This window comes from Nothoprocta perdicaria, unplaced genomic scaffold (genome assembly GCF_003342845.1).
Source record: "Nothoprocta perdicaria isolate Ctin4 unplaced genomic scaffold, notPer1 scaffold_187, whole genome shotgun sequence".
In the NCBI taxonomy this organism is placed as follows: Eukaryota; Metazoa; Chordata; class Aves; order Tinamiformes; family Tinamidae; genus Nothoprocta; species Nothoprocta perdicaria.
In genome coordinates, this window is record NW_020455060.1 from 1,041,165 (window position 1) to 1,057,868 (window position 16,704).

General features: G+C 68.1%; 1 protein-coding gene across 1 annotated transcript in view; it reads left to right on the forward strand.

Annotated features, from left to right (window-relative positions):
• The window catches only part of SDK2 (sidekick cell adhesion molecule 2), a 46,329-nt gene extending 32,203 nt beyond the window's left edge, over positions 1 to 14,126 (forward strand). Inside the window, exons 6-45 of the mRNA XM_026036861.1 lie at positions 269 to 380; positions 461 to 651; positions 729 to 812; positions 875 to 1,069; positions 1,220 to 1,336; positions 1,410 to 1,577; positions 2,005 to 2,107; positions 2,312 to 2,488; positions 2,568 to 2,704; positions 2,966 to 3,113; positions 3,184 to 3,324; positions 3,394 to 3,575; positions 3,879 to 3,994; positions 4,452 to 4,647; positions 4,722 to 4,820; positions 4,977 to 5,168; positions 5,248 to 5,369; positions 5,434 to 5,543; positions 5,618 to 5,768; positions 6,314 to 6,551; positions 6,641 to 6,756; positions 6,831 to 7,020; positions 7,157 to 7,255; positions 7,359 to 7,553; positions 7,637 to 7,832; positions 8,075 to 8,178; positions 8,273 to 8,343; positions 8,425 to 8,560; positions 9,190 to 9,246; positions 9,343 to 9,444; positions 9,555 to 9,670; positions 10,140 to 10,326; positions 10,850 to 10,987; positions 11,060 to 11,221; positions 11,390 to 11,515; positions 11,644 to 11,808; positions 12,033 to 12,173; positions 12,499 to 12,637; positions 12,912 to 13,038; positions 13,773 to 14,126. Of these exons, the coding sequence (XP_025892646.1) occupies positions 269 to 380; positions 461 to 651; positions 729 to 812; positions 875 to 1,069; positions 1,220 to 1,336; positions 1,410 to 1,577; positions 2,005 to 2,107; positions 2,312 to 2,488; positions 2,568 to 2,704; positions 2,966 to 3,113; positions 3,184 to 3,324; positions 3,394 to 3,575; positions 3,879 to 3,994; positions 4,452 to 4,647; positions 4,722 to 4,820; positions 4,977 to 5,168; positions 5,248 to 5,369; positions 5,434 to 5,543; positions 5,618 to 5,768; positions 6,314 to 6,551; positions 6,641 to 6,756; positions 6,831 to 7,020; positions 7,157 to 7,255; positions 7,359 to 7,553; positions 7,637 to 7,832; positions 8,075 to 8,178; positions 8,273 to 8,343; positions 8,425 to 8,560; positions 9,190 to 9,246; positions 9,343 to 9,444; positions 9,555 to 9,670; positions 10,140 to 10,326; positions 10,850 to 10,987; positions 11,060 to 11,221; positions 11,390 to 11,515; positions 11,644 to 11,808; positions 12,033 to 12,173; positions 12,499 to 12,637; positions 12,912 to 13,038; positions 13,773 to 14,126 (5,900 nt within the window). The remainder of the gene's footprint in view (positions 1 to 268; positions 381 to 460; positions 652 to 728; positions 813 to 874; positions 1,070 to 1,219; positions 1,337 to 1,409; positions 1,578 to 2,004; positions 2,108 to 2,311; positions 2,489 to 2,567; positions 2,705 to 2,965; positions 3,114 to 3,183; positions 3,325 to 3,393; positions 3,576 to 3,878; positions 3,995 to 4,451; positions 4,648 to 4,721; positions 4,821 to 4,976; positions 5,169 to 5,247; positions 5,370 to 5,433; positions 5,544 to 5,617; positions 5,769 to 6,313; positions 6,552 to 6,640; positions 6,757 to 6,830; positions 7,021 to 7,156; positions 7,256 to 7,358; positions 7,554 to 7,636; positions 7,833 to 8,074; positions 8,179 to 8,272; positions 8,344 to 8,424; positions 8,561 to 9,189; positions 9,247 to 9,342; positions 9,445 to 9,554; positions 9,671 to 10,139; positions 10,327 to 10,849; positions 10,988 to 11,059; positions 11,222 to 11,389; positions 11,516 to 11,643; positions 11,809 to 12,032; positions 12,174 to 12,498; positions 12,638 to 12,911; positions 13,039 to 13,772) is intronic.
• Positions 14,127 to 16,704: the final 2,578 nt, after the last annotated feature.

Below are 16,704 nucleotides of genomic sequence, written 5' to 3' on the forward strand. Positions count from 1 at the left end.
TATTTTGCTTTATATACTCCCTGCCTTCTCCCTCCCGACCCGTGCCTTGCTGGAGCCACCCTCCAGGCTCGCTATGGGAGATGCTTTACGGGGAGCTCCGGAGGTGCCCTGGTGCCGGGATGATGGGCTGGTCCAGCCCAGGAGCTGGAGTGGGCGCTGCTCTTACCCAGGCTTTGGGGAAGGGGCTTTGGGGATGCTCGTGGAGCGCACGGGATGCTCGTGGGGCGCACGGGTGCTGACTGCTGTTGCATTGGCCATCTCTCCACAGATGTGGGTGGCCCAGCCGATCCCATCGCTCCCACCATCATCATCCCGCCTCGGAACACCAGCGTGGTGGCGGGCACCTCGGAGGTGACCCTGGAGTGCGTGGCCAACGCCAGGCGAGTGGACGGGAGCGCGCGGCGCGGCGGGCGGGCAGGGGCGCGCGGCGGCGCCCTGGACGTGCCGCCCGCTCCGGCAGGCCGCTGATGAAGCTGCACATCGCGTGGCGGAAGGACGGCGTGCCCGTCTCGAGCGGCATCAGCGACTACAGCCGCCGCCTCACCGTGCTGCACCCCGCACTGCGCGACAGCGGCTACTACGAGTGCGAGGCGGCGCTGCGCAGCAGCAGCGTCCCCGCCGTGGCTGCCGGCGCCTTCCTCTCCGTGCTGGGTAAGGGGCGGCGCGCGGCGCGCGGGGCCGCCGTTGGGGAGCGGGGCCCCCGCTGCATCCGCGGCCGCCCCTCGCAGAGCCGCCGCAGTTCGTCAGGGAGCCGGAGCGGCACATCACGGCCGAGATGGAGAAGGTGGTGGCCATCCCGTGCCAAGCCAAAGGTGAGCGGCCGTGGCGCCGGCGGCGCGGCGCACCGGCGGGCACTGACCCTGCCGCCCTGCAGGCGTGCCCCCGCCGGCCGTGGCGTGGTACAAGGACGCGGCGCTCCTGCCCCTGGAGCAGCTCTCCCGCTTCCAGCTGCTGCCGGACGGCAGCCTGCGCATCAGCGGGCTGCTGCCCCACGACACCGGCATGTTCCAGTGCTTCGCGCGCAACGCCGCCGGAGAGGTGCAGGCCACCACCTACCTGGCCGTGACCAGTAGGTGCCATGTGGGATGGTGCCTGGGATGCTGCGGGATGGGAGAGGGGGGATGAGCCTGGATGTCCCCCTGTCCCTGCTGGGCTCTGCGGGGGTCCCTGGGCTCTGCCGGGTGGGATACAGGGGTGTCCGCATGTCTCGCCGCTCCAGGCATCGCGCCCAACATCACCAAGGGCCCCCAGGACAGCACGGTCATTGACGGCATGTCCGTGGTCCTCAACTGCGAGACCGCGGGGGCTCCACGCCCTGCCATCGCCTGGCAGAAAGGTAAAGGGCCTCTGCGAGCTCAGCCGGGCGCCGTGCTCCCCGCGCGGGGCTCACGGCTCCCTCGGGTGCCCAGGGGAGCGGATCCTGGCGAGCGGCTCCGTGCAGCTGCCGCGCTTCACGCTGCTCGAGTCGGGCAGCCTCCTGGTGAGCCCCGCGCACCTCGCCGACGCCGGCACCTACAGCTGCCTGGCCACCAACTCGCGCGGCGTGGACGAGGCCTCGGCCGACCTCGTCGTCTGGGGTAAGGGGCCCTGCGCTGCCGCTGCCCTGCCCGTGTGTGTGGGATGGGATGGGATGGACCCTGCTCTTTCCACGTGTATGGAGTGGGATGGAACCTGGTCTATCCGTGTGCACGGTGTGGGATGGACCCTGCTCCATGCATGCACACGGTGTGGGATGGACCCTGCTCCATCTGTGTGCACAGTGCGGGATGGACCCTGCTCCATGCATGTGCATGGTGTGGGATGGATCCAGCCACACTGCGGTTTCCTGGGGACACCCAGGACGGGCACGGGCACTTGGTTGGCCAATTTGGAGAGGTGCTTCAGCCATCCCGTGTAATTCTGTCCCACGTCCCACTGTCAGCTCCATCCCCGCGGGCTCTGTCACTTCCCGCTGCTGTGTGAGCATGCCGGGTAATGCTGGGGTCTCCCTTGTCCCTCCCGCAGCAAGGACACGGATCACGGACCCGCCGCAGGACCAGAGCGTCATCAAGGGCACCAAGGCCTTCATGAGCTGCGGGGTCACCCATGACCCCAGTGTGGCCATCAGGTGGGTGAGCCGGGTCGCGGCGGCTGGCGGAGCAGCCGGGGGCCGCGGATGCCACTGCCGCCACCGCCACCGCGCGGTCCCCGGCGCGGCTGCAGCGCGGCGCTCCCGCAGTGCCACCTGGTGCCCTGCACGCCGGCTCCCGCCGCGCAGGACGCCTGGGCCCCCCGGGCTGGCGCGACCCCTCCTTGCACCTTCCTGACGCAGGCACGTGTGGGAGAAGGACGGGGCGCCGCTGAGCGCGGACGGGGCCGGGCGGCTGCGCCTGGACGAGGCCGGGACGCTGCACATCTCGCAGACCTGGTCGGGCGACATCGGCACCTACACCTGCAAGGTGCTCTCGGCCGGCGGCAACGACTCGCGCAGCGCCCACCTCCGTGTCCGGTGAGCGTCCCCGCCGCCCGGCCCCAGCCACCCGGGAGCCCCCCCACCCTGATGGCCCTGTCCCCCTGCCCCGCTCCAGGCAGCTCCCCCACGCTCCGGAGAGCCCCGTGGCCACCCTGAGCCCCCTGGAGAAACGGGCCATCAACCTGACCTGGGCCAAGCCCTTCGACGGCAACAGCCCCCTGCTCCGCTACGTCGTGGAGGTCTCCGAGAACAGTAAGATGGGGCTCCTGGGGGACATGGGTGCTCGCTGTCCCCACCTTCAGCTCATCAGGAGAGGGGAACACCAGGGCTGGGGGGAACACAAAGTGATGGGCAGTGAAGAGGGACATGATGGCAGCAAGGTCAGAAAGGGGACAGGAGGCTCCGGAGGGCTGGGGGACGCCCAGCTCTTCCCTAGAGCTTCTGCGGGGTAAAGGTCCCAGGTGTCCAGCCAGCCCGGTCCCCCACGGCGCTGTCCCGCTGTCCCCTGCCCAGACGCGCCCTGGACGGTGCTGCTGGCCAGCGTGGACCCCGTGCTGACCTCGGTGGCCGTGAGGGGCTTGGTGCCCGCCCGCTCCTACCAGTTCCGCCTGTGCGCCGTGAACGACGTGGGCAAGGGCCAGTTCAGCAAGGACACGGAGAGGTGAGAGGTGGCCGGGGACGGGGCGCGTTGGTGGCCCCGGGTTCCTGACCCTCCTCCCACCCCGTCGCAGGGTGTCCCTGCCCGAGGAGCCGCCCTCGGCGCCGCCGCAGAACGTCATCGCCAGCGGCCGCACCAACCATTCCATCATGATCCAGTGGCAGCCGCCGCCGGAGAGCCACCAGAACGGCGTCCTCAAGGGCTACGTGATCCGGTGAGCGGTCGGTGAGCGTGGCGGGGCGCCGCGGGGACGCCGGCCCTGCTGACGGCCCCTCGCGCCCAGCTACTGCCTGGCCGGCCTGCCCGTGGGCTACCAGTTCAAGAACATCACCAGCGCCGAGGTCAACAACCTGCTGCTGGAGGATCTCATCATCTGGACCAACTACGAGATCGAGGTGGCCGCCTACAACAGTGCCGGCCTGGGCGTCTACAGCATGAAGGTGACCGAGTGGACGCTGCAGGGAGGTATGTGGGGACGGAGACCCCTCGCCAGGGCTTGGCACTGCCTAAGTGGGCAGTGTTGGGCAGGGGGCATGGAAGAGAGGGGTGCATGGGGACAGGGGCACCATGGAGGGATGGGTATATGGGGACAGGGATGCTCCGTGTGGGATGGCTGCATGGGGACAGGGATGCTCCATGTGGGATAGGTCCAGGGCCCCCGTTGGGACCAGCCACGGGCTGTGGATCCCAAGGGCAAGGTGGGCTCAACCATGGGCATCGCCCCAACTTGGGGCCAGAGCCACCGAGAGCTTGTCCATGTCCTGGCAGTGCCAACGGTGCCCCCGGGCAATGTGCAAGCTGAGGCCACCAACTCCACCACCATCCGCTTCACCTGGACCCCCCCCAGCCCCCAGTTCATCAACGGCATCAACCAGGGCTACAAGGTGAGGGGCCCTGCGAACCGGCCTCGTTTCTCAGTTCAGGATCCCCCGGCTATTTTGATAGCTTCCAGCCCGAGTGTTAAAATAATATTTACTGAGTTTTAACACTTGCATGGCCTCCGTGCCTCCCGCGCTCTGTAATTAATTTGCAAATCGCAATTAATTCAAATTTACGTTAATTAAATTGAATTAAAACATTAAACTTGTTTCTTAATCCACTCCAAAGAAGTTGGGGAACTTAATTGCCGCTGAGCGAGATAACCGGAGCGAGCAGGATATTTAGCGCTCTTATTAAACGCCACTTTAGGATTTCTGATTAGTATTTTTAGGGCCTAATTAGAGCTTAATTAAGTTGCTGTGGGCTCTCTCGCGTGCTGGCACCAGAATGCACGGGGATGCCCGTTTGGCGACGCGGGGTGCCGGGGTGCCGTGGGGCCTCATGGGCGCCCGGTGCCCGCAGCTCATCGCGTGGGAGCCGGAGCGCGAGGACGAGGCCACGGTGGTGACGGTGCGGCCGGATTTCCAGGCCCGCGCGCACGTGGGCTACGTGGCCGGGCTCAAGAAGTTCGCCGAGTACCTGACGTCGGCGCTGTGCTTCACCACGCCGGGCGACGGCCCGCGCAGCCCGCCCCAGCTGGTGCGCACGCACGAGGACGGTACGGGGACGCCCTGCCCGCCGGCACCGGCCCCGGCCCCGCGGCGCCGCTCACCCGCGCTCTCCCTCCGCCAGTGCCGGGCCCCGTGGGCCACCTCAGCTTCGGTGACATCCTGGACACGTCGTTGCGGGTCAGCTGGAAGGAGCCGGCGGAGAGGAACGGTGTCCTCACGGGTGAGACGGGTCCTGTGGTGTCCTGTGGGTGGGTGATTCCCAGGGTGGTCTCACGGGTGAGACAGGTCTCCTCATGGGTGCTGGGGTGTCCCATGGGTTGTCGGGTCTCCTGGTGTCCCCCTTGCCACCGCTTGATGCCATGGGGTTGCATCGCAGGCTACCGCATATCCTGGGAGGAGTACAACCGCACCAACACGCGGGTGACGCACTACCTGCCCAACGTCACCCTGGAGTACCGCGTCACCGGCCTCACCGCCCTCACCACCTACACCATCGAGGTGGCCGCCATGACCTCCAAGGGACAAGGACAACTCTCCTCCTCCACCATCTCCTCGGGGGTGCCCCCAGGTGAGCGCGCGCTGCAGGGCCGCGCTGCCGCGGGGCCCCCCTGCCGTTGCCACCACCCTCGCCCGCCGTGTCCCCGCAGAGCTCCCCGGCGCGCCCACCAACCTGGGCATCTCCAACATCGGCCCGCGCTCGGTCACGCTGCAGTTCCGCCCGGGCTATGACGGCAAGACGTCCATCTCGGGCTGGCGCGTGGAGGCGCAGGTACGGGGCGGTGCGGGCATGGGTGGCGCGCGCGGGGTCCCGCTCAGCCCGCTGCCCCGCGCAGGTGGGACAGGCCCCCGACGGCGGCCCCTGGCACCTCGTGCACCAGCTGGCCGGCGAGCCCGACGCGCGCTCCATGGAGGTGCCCGACCTGCGCCCCTACACCCACTACAGGCGAGTGGCCGCCGCGGGGACGCGACGGGCTTTTTGTTGCCCCTGACCCCGGCTCTTCTTTGCCCTCTCCGCAGCTTCCGCATGCGGCAGGTGAACATCGTGGGCACCAGCCCGCCCAGCCTGCCCTCCCGCAGGATCCAGACCCTGCAGGCGCCGCCCGATGTGGCGCCCGCCAACGTCACCCTGCGCACGGCCAGCGAGACCAGCCTGTGGCTGCGCTGGATGGTGAGGGGTGCTGGGGCTACACACATGGGTGTTGCGTGTGCATGAGGTTGCATGTGTGGGTGTTGCATGTGCACAGGGCTGCACGCGTGTGTTGCGTGTGCATGAGGCTACACGTTTGGGTGCTGTGCATGGGGTCACCACGGCTGCTTCCAGGGCTCCCTGGGGCTGGGCACAGGGTTGCACATTGGGTGCTGTGCATGGGCTCATTGTGGCAGTGCATGGGGCTCGCTCGGGCACCATGCACAGGGCTCCCCAGGGCACCGTGCACAGGGGTGCATGCTGAGCACTGTGCATGGGCTCACTGCCCTGCACTATGCATGGGCTCACGTGTGCACAGGACACGTCAGGACTGGGCACGGGGCTGCACACTGGGCACCGTGCATGGGCTCCCCAGGGCAGCGCGCGGCTCTCCGGGGCCGGCTGGATTAGAGGGAGCGGAGCTGTTCCTGCCCGGCAGCTCTGGGGAAGCTGAGGGGAGGACGGAGCCCGGGAGGATTCAGGATGGTTCCCAGGGCTGACGGTGCCACTTTCCCACGGGTTGGCAGCCGCTACCCGAGCAGGAGTACAACGGCAACCCCGACTCGGTGGGCTACCGCATCCGGTACGCGCGGGCGGACGGGCGTGGGCAGCCGCTGCTGCACACCATCCCCGACCGCGTCGAGCGCGAGTTCACCATCGAGGACCTGGAGGAGTGGACCGAGTACCGCATGCAGGTCCAGGCCTTCAACGCCATCGGCGCTGGGCCCTGGAGCCCCTTGGTGGTGGGGCGCACACGGGAGTCAGGTACCACTGCATCCCCATCCGTGTGGTGCTGCATTCCCGTGGCACTGCATTCCCGTGGTACCAGCACTGAGCTGTGCTCTCGTCCCCAGTGCCATCCTCGGGCCCCTCCAATGTGTCCGTGCTGGCCACCACATCCAGCAGCTTGCTGGTACGCTGGAGTGACATCCCCGAGGCCGACTGCAACGGGCTGTTGCTGGGCTACAAGGTGGGCGGCCGCCCCGCGCCCGTGCCGGCGCCCGTGCCGCGGAGCGCGGTGTCCCACGGGCGCGCTGCCTGCAGGTCGTGTACCAGGAGCAGGAGGCCGAGGCGCCAGCTCGCTTCTGGCTGGTGGAGGGCAACGCGTCGCGCAGCGCCCAGCTCGCCGGGCTGCGCAAGTACACGCTCTACGAGGTGCGCGTGCTGGCCTTCACCAGGATGGGCGACGGCGCGCCCAGCCACCCGCCCGTCCTCGAGAGGACGCTGGATGACGGTGGGTGCCTGCAGCAGGGAGGTCCCTGGCTCTCCAGGGCTCTCCGGGTGTCCTGGCTTTCCAGCCGCCTCCCTGGGGTCACCGCTCTGTCCTGGCGGTGCTGGTCCTAGTGAACCCCTATCTCTGTGCCCTGCAGTGCCCGGCCCCCCCGTGGGCATCCTCTTCCCCGAGGTGAGGACAACGTCGGTGCGGCTGGTGTGGCAGCCGCCCGCGGCGCCCAACGGCATCATCCTGGGTAGGTGCGCAGCCGGGATGCTCCGCAGGGACGGGGAGCAGGGAGAGCCGCTCCCAGGGCTGCCCCGGGCACTGGGGATGCCCCATGTCTGCCTTTCCCACAGCCTACCAGGTCACGCACCGGCTCAACACGAGCGCTGCGGGTACCGGCGCGGGAGAGCTGCTCGAGCCCAGCGCCCGGCACTACACGGCCACCGACCTCCTGCCCGAGGCCGCCTACGTGTTCCGCGTCGCGGCGCAGACCCGCAAGGGCTGGGGCCAGGCGGCCGAGGCGCTCGTGGTCACCACCGAGAAGAGAGGTGAGGGCGCGGAGCGGGGCGACGCGGCACGCGGGGCGGGCTGTCCCTGTGCCCACCGTGCCACCCCCTCCCGTCCCGCGCAGAGCGGCCGCAGGCGCCCGGGAAGCCGCTGGCGCGGCAGGAGGACGTGGCAGCGCGGAGCGTGCGGCTCTCCTGGGAGCCGGGCAGTGACGGGCTCTCCCCCGTGCGCTACTACACGGTGCAGAGCCGCGAGCTGCCCCACGGCGCCTGGGCCCCGCGCGCCGCCGGCCCCAACGCCACCGCCTTCCTGGTGGACAGGTGAGACGGGGATGTGGGAACGGGAGCGCCGCACCCGGACAGGGCCGTGCCGAGCTGGGCATCCCCCGGATGAGATCCCACTTGGATGTGAGGCTGCTCTATGCCTGGAGTTTGGGCAATTGCCCTGCGCCCTGGTCTCCGGCCCCGTTTTGTCCATGCACAATCGGTGCAGAGCAACCGGGTGACATCCCCGGGTGATGGTGGGGGCTGATGCCGGCCCTGTCGTGCTCCCCGCCGCGCAGGCTGAAGCCCTTCACCTCCTACAAGTTCCGCGTGAAGGCGACAAATGACATCGGCGACAGCGACTACAGCGAGGAGTCGGAGTCACTCACCACCCTGCAGGCCGGTCAGTGCCCGGAGGGCTCGAGACGCCACCCGGGAGCAAAACTGCAGCTTGGGGAGGGGGTGTCCGGTGCCTCACTGCCCCTTTGCACCCCCAGCCCCCGAGGAAGCGCCCACCATCCTCTCCGTCACGCCGCACACCACCACGTCGGTGCTCATCCGCTGGCAGGTACCGTCTCTGTGGGACCTCCAGGGCTCTCCGAGGTGCTGGGTGCCAGCTCGGACACCCCTCACTGTCCCCTCGCTGCAGCCGCCGGCCGAGGACAAGATCAACGGGATCCTGCTGGGCTTCCGCCTGCGCTACCGCGAGCTGCTCTACGACGGGCTGCGCGGCTTCACCCTGCGCGGCATCGGCAACCCGGGCGCCACGTGGGCCGAGCTCACGCGTGAGTGCGGGCGGCCCCGCTGTGCATCCCGTGTGCCCCCGGCACTAGCTGCTTGCATGCACATCCCATGTAAATGTGTGTGCGTGCACCATACGTGTGCGTGCACCATACGTGTGCGTGCACCATACGTGTGCGTGCACCATACGTGTGCGTGCACCATGTGTGTGGGGCTGTGTGCGTGCAATACAGCATGGAAATCTCATGCAAACACCCCTGTATGCATGCATGCATGTGCACATCTTATGTGTAATTGCACACATACACGGCATTAAATCCCATGTGAATGCCTGTGTGTATATGCACAGTATGCAGATGTTAGCATGCAACACAGCATGCAAATTCCACACAAATTACTCTGTGTGCATGCACATATATGTGCACATCACACAGGTGCTTGCATGCAAATCCCATTCTAATGCCCATATGTGCATGCACATCACGTGGGCACTTGCATGCGAACGCCAGCATGGGACTTCACCCCATCTACTGCTCTGAAATGCCCCATGCCAAGAGCTGTGTGCGCAGACCCTGCCTGTGCCCCCATGGGCGGGCTGGCCCTGCTGGGGGCAGTTTGGGCGCGAGGGCACCCGTGTGCGCAGCACTAAGGGGCTCTCGCCTCCTCGCGCCAGCCGTCTACGCCGTGCACAACCTCAGCGAGGTCTCGCTCACCCAGTACGAGCTGCACAGTAAGTGGCCGCTGTCCACACGTGGCCTCCCGCCCTTCTGTCCCCTCCTTGTGGCCCTGGGGACGGCGCGGCCGCTCACGCCGTCCCCCTCTGCAGACCTGAGCAAGCACCGGCGCTACGAGATCCGCCTGAGCGTGTACAACGCCGCGGGCGAGGGCCCCCCCAGCGCCCCCCAGGAGGTCTTCGTGGGCGAAGCGGGTGAGCGGCTGGTGCGGGAGAGGGACCCCCGGCTGTATCCCCCCTGCTCCCTGCCCCGGGGGCAGCGGGAGCACCGGCGGGCGCCCACACTTTGCCCTGCGCCCGCGCAGTGCCCACCGCGGCACCGCAGAACGTGGCGGTGCAGGCGGTCACGGCCACCCAGCTGGACGTCACCTGGGACCCGCCGCCCCCCGAGAGCCAGAACGGTGACATCCAGGGCTACAAGGTACCGCGGCCCTCGCCAAGGAGCCAGCTGCCCTGGAGGGTGTTGGGGACTTTGGGGAGGGGATGCTGGAGGTCTCTGGGTTCCTGGGAAGTGCCAGGTACTGCAGGGATGCTGAGTGCTCAGGGGTGGTTCTGGGTGCATTCCCAAGGATGCTGGGTGCTCTGAGGGGATTCTGGGTGCACTTGCAGGGATGCTGGGTGCTCTGGAGAGATGCCGGGGAGCTCGCGCTGGTCCCAGGCTACATGCGAGCACCCGCAGGGCGGCAGAGGGCGCAGCTGGTCCTTGGACGTGGCAGGGAATGCAGCCGGGATGCGGGGATGCAGCGGGGGTGCTGCTGTGGCGGGGATGCAGCGGGGAGCTGCAGGAGCAGGGATGCAGAGGGATGAAGCGGGACACTGCTGGCGGGGCAGGGATTCGGCGGGGAGCGTTTGAGCGCAGCGAGCGCGGGGCTCATCCCCCATCCCCGCAGATCCACTTCTGGGAGGCGCAGCGGCAGAACGAGAGCGCGCGGGTGAAGACGCTCTTCCTGCCCGAGGGCGGCGTGAAGCTGAAGAACCTCACGGGCTACACCGTGTACTGGGTCAGCGTGGCCGCCTTCAACGCCGCCGGCGACGGGCCCCGCAGCGCCGCCGTGCCGGCGCGGACGCTGCAGGCAGGTGAGCCCGGGCTGCTCCGCAGGTCCAGAGACCGGTCCCCAAGGGTTTGCAGCTTGCTGGCTGAGACCGGGCAAGCTCCTTGCCTTGGTGCTGTTAGCAGGACCCCCCGTTTACAGCGTCGAGCACAGGGGTGAATCCTGGTGTACCGTGCCAAGCCTCCCGCGTGCTGCTTGCGGCGAGCGTGGCCCCGTGATGCTCGTGGGCCTCACGCGGGGATGACGCGGTGCCGAGTGGTACCCGCGGCTCCCTCCTCCGCTGCTTTTGCTGGAAGGGGCCTGGGTTTTCCCTGAGTTGCTGCTCAGCCTGGTGCCCTGTGTGGCAGGGAGGTCGATGGGTTGCTCCCCAGCACCTCCCACCCTCCTCCTCCTCTTCCTCCTCTTCCTCCTCTCCCTTTCCCGGTTGCCGAGAGTTCCGGGGTGCTATCCCTCTGGATCACACAGTGCCTGGGTAGGACACGAGCCGCAGGCCAGCTCTGTGCCCGGCGCGTCCCCCAAGGCAGCCCCTTGGCCCTGTCCCCTCGCAGCCCCCAGCGCCCCCGGCTCCATCCGCTTCAGCGAGCTGACCACGACGTCGGTGAACGTGTCCTGGGAGCCGCCGCCGCTGCCCAACGGGCTCCTCGAGGGCTACCGGCTGGTCTACGAGCCCTGCTCGCCCGTGGATGGTGAGGACGCGGCCGGGCGCGGGGAGAGGGACCCCGCGTGCCCCGCGCCCGGCTCAGCGCCGCCGCCCGCAGGCGTCAGCAAGATCGTGACCGTGGACGTGAAGGGCAGCAGCCCGCTGTGGATGAAGGTGAAGGACCTGGCCGAGGGGGTCACCTACCGCTTCCGCATCCGGGCCAGAACCTTCGTCTACGGGCCCGACATCGAGGCCAACGTCACCACGGGGCCCGGGGAAGGTAGGGGCGGCCGCCACGCAGCACCGCGGCTCCGGGGATGGGATGGGGTGGGATGCAATGGGATGGGATGCGATGGGATGGGATGCGATGGGATGGGGTGGGATGGGACAGTCCCCACCATGGCAGCAGCCCTGTCCCCACGGCACTGACTGTGCATCGCGTCCCCAGGTGCCCCCGGCCCCCCCGGCGAGCCTTTCATCTCCCGCTACGGCTCGGCCATCACCATCCACTGGTCAAGCGGGGACCCCGGCAAGGGGCCCATCACCAGATACGTCATCGAGGCCCGGCCGTCAGGTACCCGTGCCGCGTTCCCGCTGCCCGCCCCGCGTTCCCGCCTCCCGCTCCGCATTCCCGGTGCCCATGTGCAGCGGGAGCAGAGTCGCTGTCCCCGCCGCGGCTCCCAGCCTGCCGCCCTCTTCCAGACGAGGGGCTCTGGGACATCCTCATCAAGGACATCCCCAAGGAGGTGACCTCCTACACCTTCAGCATGGACATCCTCAAGCAGGGCGTCAGCTACGACTTCCGCGTCATCGCCGTCAACGACTACGGCTACGGCACCCCCAGCTCGCCCTCCCCCGCCGTGTCAGGTAGCCCCCGGCGGGGACGGTGTCCCCGGATGTCCCCAAGGTGGGGGGACACGTGGCTTTCACCCCACGGTTACTACAGAACCCCTTCCCGGTGACCTTGCTTGGCTCTGGCAGCACCATGCATAGCCCCCCAGTGTCCCCACCCCATTCCAGTAACCTCACCCCAGTCTAACCAGTTGCTCCATGTGGTTCGGTGTCCCTTTGACCCGCTGCGCTGTGTGCAGCCCAGAAAGCCAACCCCTTCTACGAGGAGTGGTGGTTCCTGGTGGTCATCGCCCTCGTGGGGCTCATCTTCATCCTGCTGCTCGTCTTCGTGCTCATCATTCGTGGGCAGAGCAAGAAGTACGCCAAGAAGTCGGACTCGGGTGAGCACGGCGGGAAGCGCAGCGGCCGCGGCTCCGGCTGGGATTAAATGCCGGCTTGTCTCGCAGAGGTCACCGGGATTAGCCAAACACAGCTCTGTTTTCTTAGCTGCATCAAGGGCTCAAATTGTGGGGAAAATCCAGGCCTCCTCGTTGAATAAACAGGGCCAGGGAGGCGGGAGCTGGGGCGGAGGCTGCGGGTCGGGCTGAGCTGCTGTGGGCTCTGCTCCGGGACGGCTCCGGGCTGCCTCTGGGATGGGTTGGTGGGAGCTGGGGCGGGCAGAGGGCTCGGGTGCTCTCGGGTGCGCTCAGCCCGGCGGCCCCGCAGGGAACGGCGCCAAGGCGAACGCCCTGGGCCACGGCGAGATGCTGAGCCTGGACGAGGGCAGCTTCCCCGCGCTGGAGCTCAACAACCGGCGCCTCTCCGTCAAGAACTCCTTCTGCCGCAAGAATGGCATCTACACCCGGTAGGGACCCCTGCCACCCCGGGGACCTGCCGTCCCTCAGGGGTCCCCTGGGGACCTGCCGTAGCCCAGCGTCCTGCTGCTCAATAGGGTCCTGCTACCCCCGGGCAACTGCCACCCGCACAGGGACCTCTGTGTCCTCCTGCCTCTGCTGCAGCCCCTGGCACTAGCCCTGTCCCCAACGGCTAAAGGGATGGTGAGGGGTCTGGGCTGGCGCTGGGGGGTCCAGGGACTGTCATGGGGCCGAGAGTGACCAGAGCATCTGCGTCCCACCGAGGTCCCCGCCGCGGCCCAGCCCCGGCAGCCTGCACTACTCGGACGAGGACGTGACCAAGTACAACGACCTCATCCCCGCCGAGAGCAGCAGCCTGACGGAGAAGCCCTCCGAGGTGTCCGACTCTCAGGTACCCCCGAACGCCCCTCCGAGCCTCCCGCCCGGCGCGGAGGAGCAGCTTCGGGATGAGCTCGTCCCGCTCGGAGGCAGCAGACATGGCACTGTGGTCTTTGCTGGGAAAAAGCAGCGGTTGTGGCTCTGGGAAGATGCTCCCTGGCCTCCGCACGAGGACAGATGCAGGAGCATCTTCCTGGGTGGAGGGACGTGGGCTCCCTTGCTGTGCTGGCCCTGCCACGGGGTGTCCTGCTCCTTTGGGCTGCCCTTCTCAGGGCTCAAGTGCCTTGGAGGAGCTGTGAAGAGCTGGACAGCAGGAGCTGGACACTGGGACCGCCTGGCTGGGCTGGTGGCCACCGTGCCCCTCAAAGGGCCCTTTGTGCACAGCTGAATTCGGTGACAGCGAGTGCGGGGAGAGCAGGGCGGCCGCGCGGGCAGGGGCACCCAGGCACGAGCCTTTGCTTTGGGCTGCAAGCTCGCCCCTTTGCTTGGGTGTAAGCTTGCTCCGGGGCTCGGTGTCCAAGCTGCCCCCATGGCTTGGTGGTAAGCTTGCTCCATCACTTGGGTGCAAACTCACCCTATTTCGAGTGCAAGCTTGCCCCATTCCTTGCAGTGCCCCCATGGCTTGAGGTCCAAGCTGATCTCCAGGGCTTGCTCCATCACTTTTGAGTGCAAGCTCGCCCCATTGCACGGGTGCAAGCTGCCCTGCGTGTCGGTGGCCGCGCGCTCACCGCCTTCCCCTGCCCGCAGGGAAGCGACAGCGAGTACGAGGTGGACGCGGGCCCGCAGAAGGGCCACTCCTTCGTCAACCACTACATCAGCGACCCCACGTACTACAACTCGTGGCGGCGGCAGCAGAAGGGGCTGTCGCGCGCGCAGGCCTACAGCTACACGGAGAGCGAGGCGGGCGAGCCCGAGCACGGGCCGCTGGCCACCGGCGCCGCCGCGCAGCAGGGCAGCCTGTTCCGCCCGGGGGGCAGCCGGACTCCCACCCCGCAGACCCCCGCCAACCCGCCCAGCCAGCCCGGCACCCTGTACCGCCCGCCCAGCAGCCTGGCGCCCGCCTCCCGCGCGCCCATCGCCGGCTTCTCCTCCTTCGTCTGACGCCCCCGTGCGCCCAGGACACCCCGGAGAGACGGAGAAGGAGCGAGCGGGGACGGACAGGCTGGCACGGCCAGGAGGGCGATGGGCGCCGTGCCGGGGCTCCGCGGGTGCTCTTGGCTTTCTCGGTGGTGCACGGAGCAAAACGAGGAGCGACTCTGCTGAGGATGAAGCCAGCTCCTTCTTTTGGGCAGAGCTTCCGGGGCTGGACTGTGTGCAGGGAGGGCCGGGGCAGCGGGGACGCGGGATGGGGCCGGCAGCCCCGGCTCCCAGCTCCGCTCGCTGTAACCTCTCCGGAGGGAAAAGTCCCAACCCGGTCCCCGGCAGCCGTGGCACTGGGAACCACAGGGACAGTCGATGCTGCTGCAGAGCATGTCCCATATAGGCTCCAGCAGTCCCTAAATGCAGGATGAGGACGGTGCTCCACATCCACAGGCCTCCTTGGGGCTCCTGCCACTTTGGGTGGGATCTTCTTCACTCCCGTTTCACGCAGCGGCGGGGCCTGCGGCGAGTTCGGGCGGTCTCAGCGCACACAGCGCCCAGGGGCCCGCGATGCCAATAAACAGACTGAGGATCAGGCGGCTCCGCGCTTCCCTGCCAGCCCGGGAGGGGGGACGTGGCCCTGCTGCGGGCAGGGGGAGCGTGGCCGGCTGCACCCAGCGGGATTGCCCTGGATCCCGGCACTTCCAGAGGAGGATGAATCCGGCGGCAGGTCCAGGAGCTCTCCTCCGCGGGCCGGCAGCCACAATCAGTGCCGGCCCGCACGGCCTTGACGTCTCCCCGACTCGCGCTGTGCCGCGGCTCCCGCTCCAGCCAAGGGCAGCCGCTGTCGGCCGCCCGGCGCTATCGGAGCCGGGGAGCCGCAGGGCGGCCAGACGCAGCTTCCACCTCTCCCTGCTGCAAGCGGCTCCCTGGCAGGGAGGTTCAGGTAGCGGGAAGGGGCCGGGAGCTGCGAGCTGGCGCCCCGGCCGCGTTTCACAATCTATCTTGTCCGGTTGTTTGCTCTGAGCGGTGTCGGTATTTGAGGCAAGTCAAACAGCGGCATCTCTCTGAGCTGAGATTAAAGCCGGTCGAGTGTGAGCCAAGGGCAGCGCACGGCGGAGCAGGAGCACCTTTTCCACATGGATTTTCCAGCTCTCTGCCTGTTCCTGGGACAGGCGCGATCTGAGTGTCCCCACATTCCCCTTGCCAAGGGGTGCGGGCAGCGGGACAGCTCCATCCCGCAGCATCAGGGGCTGGATGGGACCCAGTGCACGACAGACACGGGTCCCGTTTTCCAAGTGCGGCCGCTCCGTGGTCCCGCGGATCCTGCCCCGGCGGGTGACGTTAATCGCTGCTGACGGCGCTGTCGTGCTCAGCACCACGATGCCGTGACGGCGTCAGGTGAGGCTGGCAGCTCCGGGCGACACGAGGTCCAGCACGAGGCGGCTCCGCGTCCCCACGGCCACGTCCCGGGTGACAAGCACGGTGGGATGCTCGGGAATCCTCCCGCGGGGGGTGAGCTCTACCCGGCTGCGAACAGGGCGCTTGGCACCCGTCCTGCCTCGGTTTCCCTGGATGCAAAGCAGGGGAAGGGAGCAGCCCAACTAACTGGCTATGGAAATGGCAATAAGGCAAATGCAGGAGGCAGCGAGGCCTGGGAAAGGAAAACCGGGCGCCAGTGCGGCAGGAGGCTTGGGGGTGGATGTGGATGCGCGTGCAGGTCGGGATGGTGCCGGACCCGCTCGACCCTCCAACTCTGCCTCCCAGGGCAGCGGTGGCTCCCGCTGCTGCTCCTGCAGCCCCCGGGCACTCGCTGCAGCCGGAGCCGCCCGCACCCGGGCTCCTCCATCCGACACATCCCGAGGCCCTGGCTGGGATGTGGAGGCGCCAGCTCCCAGCTTGCAGTCCTTGCAGCGAGGCTGCAGCGCCAGGCACTCGGGGATGTGCAAGTGACGCCGCATTAGGCAGATGGAGATAATCTTGGCTCCCCACGCCTCTCCTCCCAGCGAGGTCTCTGCCTTAATCCCCTAGGGCATCCAGCAGCCCTGGACTCTCCCTTTCATTGGCGGCATGGGTGGCAGTGTCCCGGTGTCCCCAGCCCTGCACTGTGCCCACCACACACTCTAAGGGTCCCCAGGCCTGGGGGTCCTGGCCCAGGCTGCCGGGGGTCTGGGCACCCTGCTGGGCAGGCTGGCCGGGCACACGGGTGGGTTGCGGAGAGTGAGCGCAGGGCTGGGGGACCTGGTTGTCCCCACCGTGGTGGTGGCCGTGGCCCCCCACCATCCAGGCTGAACCCAGCCACATTAATCCCCTTAATTCATCAATTCATCGGAGGCAGCTCTGCCCCCTGAGCCCGGCACTGCCCCACGCGGGGACCCACAGACCCCCTGGTGCACATGGAGCCCCCAGTCCCCACTGTGGGCAAGGTGCTGTGAGTGTCCATCTGGGAAGGGACCGGGACCGGGACCCCGACCCGAGCCCATCCCGTTCGGATCGGATCGGATCGGATCGGATCGGATCCCATCCCATCCCATCCCATCCCATCCCATCCCATCCCACGGAGGGAGCCCTACGCGTTCCCCCCCCCCCCCCCCCCCCC